The sequence below is a fragment of the Dermacentor andersoni genome, chromosome 4 (assembly GCF_023375885.2).
Source record: "Dermacentor andersoni chromosome 4, qqDerAnde1_hic_scaffold, whole genome shotgun sequence".
Classification (NCBI taxonomy): Eukaryota; Metazoa; Arthropoda; class Arachnida; order Ixodida; family Ixodidae; genus Dermacentor; species Dermacentor andersoni.
In genome coordinates, this window is record NC_092817.1 from 153018482 (window position 1) to 153028935 (window position 10454).

General features: G+C 45.5%; 1 protein-coding gene across 1 annotated transcript in view; it reads left to right on the forward strand.

Moving 5' to 3' along the window:
• The window catches only part of LOC140217385 (uncharacterized), a 362995-nt gene extending 352819 nt beyond the window's left edge, over positions 1 to 10176 (forward strand). The window contains exons 3-4 of the mRNA XM_072287956.1: positions 7133 to 7226; positions 7631 to 10176. Coding sequence (XP_072144057.1) covers positions 7133 to 7226; positions 7631 to 8085 — 549 coding nt within the window. The 3' untranslated portion in view covers positions 8086 to 10176. The remainder of the gene's footprint in view (positions 1 to 7132; positions 7227 to 7630) is intronic.
• The last annotated feature ends 278 nt before the right edge of the window (positions 10177 to 10454 follow it).

Consider the following 10454-nt stretch of genomic DNA (forward strand, 5'->3'; position numbering starts at 1 on the left):
AACATCTCACCATTCCTTGTTTCAAAGTCCCTAACTGATATTTTTGGTCAAGGTTACAAAGTGTCGAGGATGGCAAGCGGCGACCTCCTCTTGGAGCTCCGCGATGCAAAACAGTATGAGAAACTACCGCAACTAGTGTCATTTGGAGAGACCCCCATAACAGTAACCCCGCACCGTACAATGAACACCACCCGTGGTGTTGTGTCAGATGATGATTTGCTTGAGCTGACTGAAGCGGAACTACTGGAGGGCTTCAGCGAACAAAATGTGATCAATGTCAGAAGAATTAAGATGAGGCGGGATGGAAAAGAGATTCAGACGAAGCACCTAATAATTACTTTTGGATCAAGTATCTTGCCCGAATCAATCGAGGCCGGGTACATCAAGCTCCGTGTCAGGCCGTACGTGCCAAACCCACTCCGATGTTTCAAATGCCAGCGCTTTGGCCACAGCTCGCAGAGCTGCCGAGGCCGCCAAACATGTGCAAAATGCAGTGCCCACGAACACACATCTGAAGCTTGTGAGAATACTCTCCACTGTGTAAACTGTGATGGGGAGCACGCCGCGTACTCGCGGGCGTGCCCATCCTGGAAAAAAGAAAAGGAAATTGTAACAGTTAAAGTAAAGGAAAATATAAGTTTCAAGGAGGCACGCAGGCGGGTATCGTACCTGCCCAAGAAAACCTTTGCCGATGTGGCGCGTCAGGGGGCAGCGTCACAACGGCCTCCGGCGGCTGTCCGACCCACAGGCAGTGAGTCGGCAGTTACGCCATCTGCCCCCGCGGCGGTTGCAGCTAGCGCTGCTCCGTCGACGCAGAATGAGGGACCACCGACCCCGAAGGTGGCCGCCGCCGAGGCTGTCCCAACCTCCCCGGCCCCTTCCAGCGCTGGCAACAGCCGGCGCAGCCAGATCCCTCAGGGAGCCCCATCGACCTCCGGGCTGGTGGGCGCAGGGGTCTTGCCCTCCAAGGCGGGACTCTCTCGGGAAACATCTCGCTCGCAAGAGCACGTGTCCGGCGCCTCACAAGAGGCAATGGACACTACACCCATCCTCAAGGCGCACCAAGCGCCTAAGGAGCGTCGAGGTTCCCTCGAACGCTTCAAAAAGAGTAAAACCCCGGTTACAGGGCCTCGAAAGAGCTCTGGAACCTAAGCTCTGAAATCTCTGTAATTAATACTTCTGTTTCCGTATACACAGCACTTATTTACTACCAATATGGATACACCAATAATTCAATGGAACGTCAGAGGACTTCTCAGGAACCTTGATGACGTGCAAGAGCTTATCCAAAAACACAATCCAAAAGTGCTGTGTCTACAGGAAACACACTTAAAACCACAACACACAAACTTTCTCCGACCGTATGTCACGTTTCGCAAAGATCGCGATGATGCTGTCGTATCATCAGGCGGTGTTGCCATTTTGGTTCATAAAAATATTTCCTGTCAGCGTTTACAGCTACAAACGCCCCTTGAAGCAGTGGCGGTTCGAGCTGTTCTTTTAAATAAACTCGTCACCATTTGCTCGCTTTATGTACCCCCACACTTCAAATTAAACAAGCATGAATTTCAGTCATTTATAGACGAATTGCCAGAACCTTATGTTGTTCTTGGCGATTTCAATGCGCACAGCTCCCTGTGGGGCGACTCTCGTACAGACGCGCGAGGTCGTCTTGTTGAACAGCTCCTCTTTTCTTCCGGTGCGTGCTTGCTGAATAAAAAGGAACCCACATATTACTCTCTAGCAAACAGAACATTTTCTTCAATAGATCTTAGTATAGTTTCCCCGTCTATACTGCTCGAACTTGAATGGGAAGTTACGAAGAATCCTTACGGGAGCGATCACTTTCCCATACTGATAAGAGCATCTAAAGAAAACGAATATCCTCCGCAAGCTCCTAGGTGGAAGATAGACACAGCCGACTGGGAGAAATTTCGAACTCTCACTAACATCTCATGGGCCGACATGTCTTCTCTAGAAATTGATGCTGCTGTAGAGTATCTTACATCATTCATAATAGATGCCGCATCAAAATGCATGTCCGAAGCGAGTGGTCTGGCATGCAAACGACGTGTACCGTGGTGGAACAGCGAATGTAGGATCGCCCGTAAGAATCAGAACAAGGCGTGGGGGTTGCTACGTGCTTCTCCCACTGCAGAGAATCTTATGAACTTTAAAAAAATAAAGTCCCAAGGCAGGCGAACCCGCCGACAGGCCAGAAGAGAAAGCTGGCACAAGTTTTTATCGAGCATTAACTCGTTTAGGGATGAGGCCAAAGCCTGGAACAGAGTTAATAGGATTAGAGGGCGGCAAACACATTCACTCCCCCTGGTAAACACACAGGGCGATACACTACAAGACCAGGCAGACTCACTTGGGGAGCATTTTGAGAACGTGTCAAGCTCAACAAATTATTCACAAACCTTTCTCAAACACAAACAAATAGAAGAATGTAAGCCTCTAATCAGAAAATGTCGTCAGAACGAACCATACAACCGTCCTTTTAGTATTGCAGAGTTGAGAGCTGCCTTGAACTCATGCAAGAGCTCTGCACCAGGACCGGACAGAATAATGTATGAAATGATTAAAAACGTACACAGTGACATGCAAGTTACAATACTTGCACTATTTAACACTATTTGGGCTGTGGGGTACCTTCCAACCGCATGGAAACAAGCCATTGTTGTCCCTGCGTTGAAACAAGGCAAAGATCCTTCCTTAGTGGCAAGTTACCGCCCGATAGCCCTCACAAGCTGCCTTTGTAAGGTATTTGAAAAGATTATTAATCGACGACTAATTCACTTCCTTGAACTGAAGAAAGCGCTAGATCCCTGTCAGTGTGGCTTTAGAGAAGGGCGGTCCACAACCGATCATCTTGTACGCACTGACGGATATATTCGCGACGCTTTCGTCCACAAACAGTTTTTCCTATCGGTATTTCTGGATATGGAGAAGGCTTACGACACAACGTGGCGGTACGGCATCTTGCGAGACTTATCGGAAATGGGCATTCATGGTAATATGATAAACATAATAATAAGCTACTTGTCCAATCGTACCTTCCGGGTGAAAGTCGGCAATGTGCTGTCACGTCCTTTTACACAAGAAACTGGTGTACCCCAGGGAGGCGTGCTCAGTTGCACACTTTTTGTTGTTAAAATGACAACGCTTCGTGCTTCCTTACCACCAGTCATTTTGTATTCCGTCTATGTGGACGACATTCAAATAGGCTTCAAATCCTGTAACCTCGCAGTATGCGAGAGACAGATACAGCATGGTTTGAACAAGGTGTCAGGGTGGGCAGAGAAAAACGGTTTTAAAATCAATCCTCAAAAGAGTTCTTGTGTGCTGTTTACAAGGAAGAGAGGCCTAGTTCCGGATCCTTGCTTACAAATGTGTGGACAACAGATACCTGTAAACAAAGAGCACAAATTTCTAGGTGTTATACTTGACAATAGACTCACTCTCGTCCCACACATTAAACAACTCAAAGAAAAGTGTTTGAAAACAATGAACCTAATGAAACTTCTATCCCAGACTACGTGGGGTAGTGACAGGAAGTGCCTAGTGAATCTGTATAAGAGCCTCATCCGGTCACGATTAGGTTATGGTGCCGTGGTATATAACTCTGCCGCCCCGAGCGCGCTAAAGATGCTAGACCCTGTTCACCATCTGGGTATCCGTTTAGCCACAGGAGCTTTCAGAACGAGTCCCGTACAAAGCTTATATGCAGAATCGAATGAGTGGTCACTTCATATCCAGAGAACATACATCAGCCAAACATATTTTTTGAAAGTCCACTCTAATCCTGAACATCCCTGTTTTAACACCATTAACGACATGACATATGCTACACTGTTTCGTAATCGTCCTTCCGTAAGACAGCCTTTCTCGCTGCGTGTGAGGGAGCTTAGTCATGAAATGCATGTTCCACTTCTCGAACTTCGCCTAATGCATCCAGCCAAGCTGCTACCTCCTTGGGAGTGGCAGTTGATACAATGCGATACATCTTTCATGGAAGTTACAAAAAACGCTCCAGAGATTGCAATCCAAATGCATTTCCGGGAACTCCAGCACAAATACTCCTGTACGGAGTTCTACACAGACGCATCGAAGTCACACGACGGGGTGTCCTATGCAGCCGTCGGTTCATCCTTCTCGGAATCCGACGTACTGCATCCGGAAACTAGTATCTTTACGGCTGAGGCCTACGCAATATTGTCAACCGTGAAGCATATAAGGAAAACAAAACTCAAAAAATCAGTTATTTTTACGGACTCCCTAAGTGTTGTGAAGGCTTTGATATCGTTCTGTAAGCGCAAAAATCCTGTTTTAATTGAACTCTATTCCGTGCTATGTAAAGCATATGTATCTAACCAGCATGTGATTATATGCTGGGTGCCTGGCCATAGGGGCATCCAGGGTAACGTTCTAGTGGACCAGATGGCCACATCAATTTCATTACATGCAGTTAGTCCTACTGCTTCGGTCCCTGTCAAAGACCTGAAGCCTTTCTTAAGAAGGAAACTACGAAACCACTGGCAACGCATGTGGGACGAAGAAATAAATAATAAACTGCATGTAATAAAGCCACAATTAGGTTTCTGGCCTCCTGTAACAAAATCCCGCAGGACAGATGTCCTATTCTGCCGTCTAAGAATAGGACACACTTTTGGCACACATAACTTTTTACTCACGGGAAACGAGCCTCCAAACTGTGGTAGATGCGGGGAGAGGCTGACCGTCCTCCACGTCCTACTGGAGTGTCGGGAAGCCGAATCCGAAAGAAAGAAACATTTTCTCTTAGCATACCGGCACCACATCCCCCTTCATCCCGTTATGTTACTTGGTCCAGAACCACTCTTTGACACCAACGCCGTCCTAGGTTTTTTGAAAGATGTTGTATTGCATGTTATTAGCCCCACACGTTCGTAGCGCCTCCTCTCTATAGAGGATAGCGCTGTGATAGTTCTTTTGTATAGCACGTGCCTCTAGGCTCTTGTGTTTCAAGGGCTCCGGTGAGGCAACAGTGCTCCAGGTATTTTTTATTATCGCATATATATTCTATTCTGTGTCATTCTTTTACGATGGATTTTATTTTTCATAGTATTCGTCATTAATCATCGCCATAATTTTATATCACGCAGATTTTATGCACTTTACAGCAACTATTTTTAGGCCACTTTACAGCCAAGTCACATCTCCATAATACATCGTCAACATCACCACTTGTCATGGCGCTCTTTGGCCACACCTGGCCCTTGCGCCATTAAACACCACATATCATCATCATCATCAAAGCGCTACATCCGTAACTTTTAGCGACAGAGATGGAAATATTCCCATCCCTGCGACAGACCTAAAGCCTTTTCTACGCCGTAAATTAAGGAATGATTGGCAAGGCAAGTGGGATACACAAGTAATGAATAAGCTTCACATAATAAAACCAAAACTGGCGAACTCGATCAGTGGGAAAACAGCACGTTACAAGGAAGTAATTCTTTGCCGACTACGGTACACATATGCCACACATACGGTACTCACTCTTATCTCTTGACTGGAGGCGATCCCCCGACTTGTGGTAAGTGCGGCAATAGTCTCACAGTACTCCATGTTCTTATTCAATGCCCTGCAATAGAAACAGAGAGGAAAAAGTATTTTCCTTCTGCATATCGTGAAAATACACCTCTTCACCTTGCATTTTTTCTTAGTGATGAACCGCTTTTTAACATGAAATTAGTCTTACAGTTTTTATTGGAAACAGATACTCTCAAAACCATTTGGACAGGAAATTTTTAGCACACGACTAACAGCCCATATTATAAAAGGGCTCTCTTGAGGTTCTACTATCACTGTTATGTGTTGCCTTGTTCCATCATGTTTTTTAACGAAAAACAATTGCCATCGTCCATGCCCTAATCAGTGTCATCATTTTAGTACCTATTTATTTTACGCCATTTACAGCGACAGTTTTTAGGCCTTTTTACAGCCATGTCACATTTACCATGACAAATCCACTATCCACTGCATTCACAACACATTGTTAAAATTACCTTTTGGCATGGTGCTCTTTGGTCATACTTGGCCCTTGCGCCATTAAACACCACATATCATCATACACCGGCTGCAAGAGCGTCAAGGTGTACAGTACGCGTACGTTGTGCGCTCTTTGTGACCGGCGCCTCGTACAATTTGATTTTGTACTTAGTTGGAAGAGCATACGCATGGCGCAATAGAAGGTAAGGTGAGCTTTAAGCTTGCCGTTCATGTAATGACATACGGATCGTGTTGACGCGTTTTCCCGTCGTTATTCTTGTGCTGCTGTCCAACTCGGACGGTACTTGGTGTCCGTGCGTGTGTGTGTGTTCATGCGTGTGTTTGTGTGTGTGGGGGGGGATGAAACCTATGACCACGCATGACGCATGTATGGTCATGACAAGCATATGCCATGATTCATCATGACTGATTTAGTGACATTCCATTTGTGGTTACTGTTATGTATAGAAGCCACGTAGTTGTGTCTTGGGCATGAGTAATTTGATCATGCATTGTCTGTGCGTTTGCTGTTTTTTCCCCACCCGATGATCGGCGAATTATTTAAATACCGGATAAGAGATGATTGATGAGGATTTCAAGGCTACGTGTCCATTCAACGACAGAAATTTATGTTGGGTGTTGACAGAATTAGACGAAAACGAGAGCTGTTGTGTTCGTGCTCCTCGAACTTTGTGGACAGCATGACGCCAGTGTTGACCTACAACATTGCCTTTTTGAGCATACGTATAATATAACAGGGTGCCACTTTCTATACTTAAAATGATTTCTTAGCTCACTACCCTTGTTCCACCTGTCAGTATAGGCAAGAAGCTTTAATATTTTAATTTGGAAAGCGCACACGCCTTCAGTTCATATTGTAGAATTTCCTCACACTGTCCCTGTTTGTTCAGAGAAAGCCGACAGTCTTTGGCTTCTTCCTGATTATATTTTAGCGAGCCCCTAATTTTCACTATCACTGTTCGTGAAAGTCCCTGTGTGTGTTAGTTATTTTGGGCTGTTTATAAGGTTAGCGCGAAGCCTTTTCAATTTAAACAATGATAAGCTGGTGTCACCATCGCGTGCTTCCGTGCTGCAGGCACATTTTGAAGAAAGCGCCTTCGAGCAGAACCGGGCGGACGACTGGAAAAAATTGAAGCCAAATGCTGTGCCAACGCTCTTCTCGTTCAGAGGTAAGAAGCCACATATTTTCGCACTAACTAAAGTTTGCGGAGCTTGTTTTTTAATCCTGTTCCTTCTTGCAGTCTTTGCCGGTTTGTTGCTCTAGCTTAGCACTCTTATGACCGGCCATCCTTAGTCACATGGAGCGATTATCCAGGTGTTTCTTCAGAGACAGAAAAGACGCTCATTACAGCAAGATGCTCTTCATACCACCGGTCAATGAAATAGCTCGTTTCCTCTATTTTTATGGAGAGATGAATCAACCGCGCCTGACATCAAGAGGCATGCTACTGGCAATTCCGTATTTTGTTTAATTTCCCTCTATATGTAGCATAACTCGGAGAATGTTCGTTCATATAAGGATAAAAGAATGTACCCGCTGAGATGCAACATCTGTGGTTTCTCTTTTTTTCAGCGATGCCTAAGCACAGGAAGCCACCAAAAGAATGGCTTTTACCACAAGGGGCACCTGCGGCAGAAGAAGGAACACATACTCTGCAGCATAGACCCAGTGCTTCTGTTACCTCACCGACAGACATTCAAGACCAGCATGTCAACGACGTGGCTGATATACCAGAGGCAGCAAATCAAGAATTGCTGCGAGTGCCGAGTGATGGCACGGAGATGGCTCAACGTCAGATGAACAACTTGCCTCGCCCAAGTTCCACGCCGGAAACCTCAGTTCCTGCCACAGATTCTCAGAAAGTTGCCGGCCCACTTAATGCAATCCGTGACGAATGGTTGGGAGAGAAGTTCAGTAACAGCTCGGGTGCTGAAGTGAATAAACAGCTTGAGGACATGAAGAGAAAGTACGCGAAACTTCAGGAAGTTCATAGCAAGGCAAGTGCTACAAATCAGTCAATTAAATAGAAGCTTCAAAAATTGGAAAATGCCAGTGGGGTGTTACGAAAAACTGAAGTTTCTAAATCAAGACCAAATGCAAGCCCTATCACGGAAAAGCAACCAAGGTGCCGCGTGGTTGTCCAAAACAATTAAACAAGCCCTTCAGATAAAGTTCGCGAGTGGAACATCAGGTTATGAAACCCTGAGAAAACTTGGGTACCCTCTGCCTTCCAATAGGACTCCTGTCCGTCGTCTTCAAGTGCTCAAGTTCCTGCCAGGGATTTTAACTGAAGTGATCGATAGACGTGCTCAGAGTAAAAGCAGAGGGCATGGAAGACATTGAAATAGATTGCGTACTTTATCTCGATGAAATGGAAATTGCCCAGGGATATGAGCTCGATCGTGCTGAAGACGTCATGTTTGGAGGAAAAACACTCCCAGCAGAGCCAGATGAACCTGCCTGTCATATTGCTTAGTGTTTATGGTCGGAGGTTTGAACACAAGGTGGAAGCAGATCATTGCATACCATTTTACAGGAACCTCTGTCAATGGCTGTCTGCTCAAGGATTTTGTGCTCGCAATCGTGCAGCTTTGCTCAGACATTTCTCTCAGAGTTCTTGCGGTGACCTCTGACATGGGATCCTCCAACAGAGCGATGTGGCGCGAGTTAGGTTTTTCCAGCCACAGGCATTCTACAACGGTGTGCTCAATCCGCCATCCTGTGCTTGAGGGAATGGAACTCTTTTTCACAGCGGATGCCGCACACGTGATAAAAAATATTCGAGGTCAGCTTTTGAACTCGATTGACTTTACGCTAAGCGATGCAGCTGTCAGCCACCATGGCTTACCCTCCAACAAAGTGAAGCTGGAGCATGTACGTGCTGTCGTGGAATATGACTGTGACAGAGAACTTAAAATTGCGCCCAAACTTTCGGAAGTACATGTCAGCAAAGGACATTTTACAAAAATGAAGGTCGGCATAGCAGTTCAGTTTTTCAAGGAATCACCAGCTGCCATTCGTTGCCTAATAAGAGAAAAAGTGCTCAAGCCAGAAGCCGAAACCACAGCATGGTTCCTCGAGCTCATCGCAGAATGGTACAAACTGATGTCCTCGTGAGATCCATCAGTTGCACTTAGTTGGCGAGACATGGCAAAGTACCATGAAGCCCTGGACGCGTTGCGCCTGGCATTAGAGACCATTCAAGGCATGCAGATGGGCAGCACGTCCCAGTGGAAGCCCTCACAGGCAAGACTCATGATAGCAACGACAGTGGCCCTTCGTTTGCAAGATGTTGTACTTAAAATGGATGGCTACAAGTTCTTCCTAACCGGGAGACTGCAGCAGGACTGCCTAGAGAATCTTTTTTCTGTTGTGCGCCAGAGGAAACCCGTTCCAAACGCGTACGACATGAAATGTGCTCTGAAGCTTGTGTGTGTCAGTCAATTTTTGCACACACCAGCGACCTCAAGTTATGGGACGGATGATTCTGAGTACCTGGTCGACATGATTTTACAAGGAAAAAGAGAGTGTGCTCAAGATGTTCAAGAAGAAATTGATGATGGCGAAATTCTTTTCATTGAAGCACTGACTTCAGTTGAGTGCAGCATTTTACACCGTATTGGTGGCTTTCTTGTGAAAGGAATTTTGAAAAAAAAACGAAAAACTGCAAGCAGTGCAGGGCTGCAATGCTGGGCTCGACGAGCCATGAGCATGCATATTTAACTGCACTAAAGGAGTATGTTCATGATGGTAAGAACTTACGTTATCCGAGCGGTGAAGTTATGAGCTTGATCACATCCTGCGAAGATCACTTTAAAGGAATCACGTCCTGGACTGACAACCTGTTCACCCTGAAGTCTCCTCTAACAGAATATTTAATCAAGAGGGTTCAGTGCAGTCTGGAGGCATGCCAGCGACACAAGGATTCTCTGGAACACATGGTGGTATCAAGTTATGCAAGAGTAAGGCTACGCACTCACCTGCGCCAGCTCGAAGCTGCGTGAATTAGTGGGCATGGAAGCAACACATGCGCTGCAGTTAATTTGCAGTGAGTTGTAGCACTTGTTTTTGAAATCCTTAAAGTTCCCGACCAAATAAACAAGCTATCACATCGGAAATTGCTATCTATTGAATGCACTTTTTCTCAGTGTTGAGAAGCCGTATGGCCACTTTATTTTAGCAGCATCGATGACCGCTTTATAGCAATTACCACTTGACAATATATTCGTGCAGAAAATATGCTAAACAGGGCTTTATAGTCAATTACTACGTGGGAGTCGTGATTTAGTACTATATAAGCCACATGTAAGGCTCCAAATAATCTGGTATACATTCAATATTTTGTTTACCCTCATCTGCATATTTAGAGTAAGGTAAGATAACCGATGGTCATTAA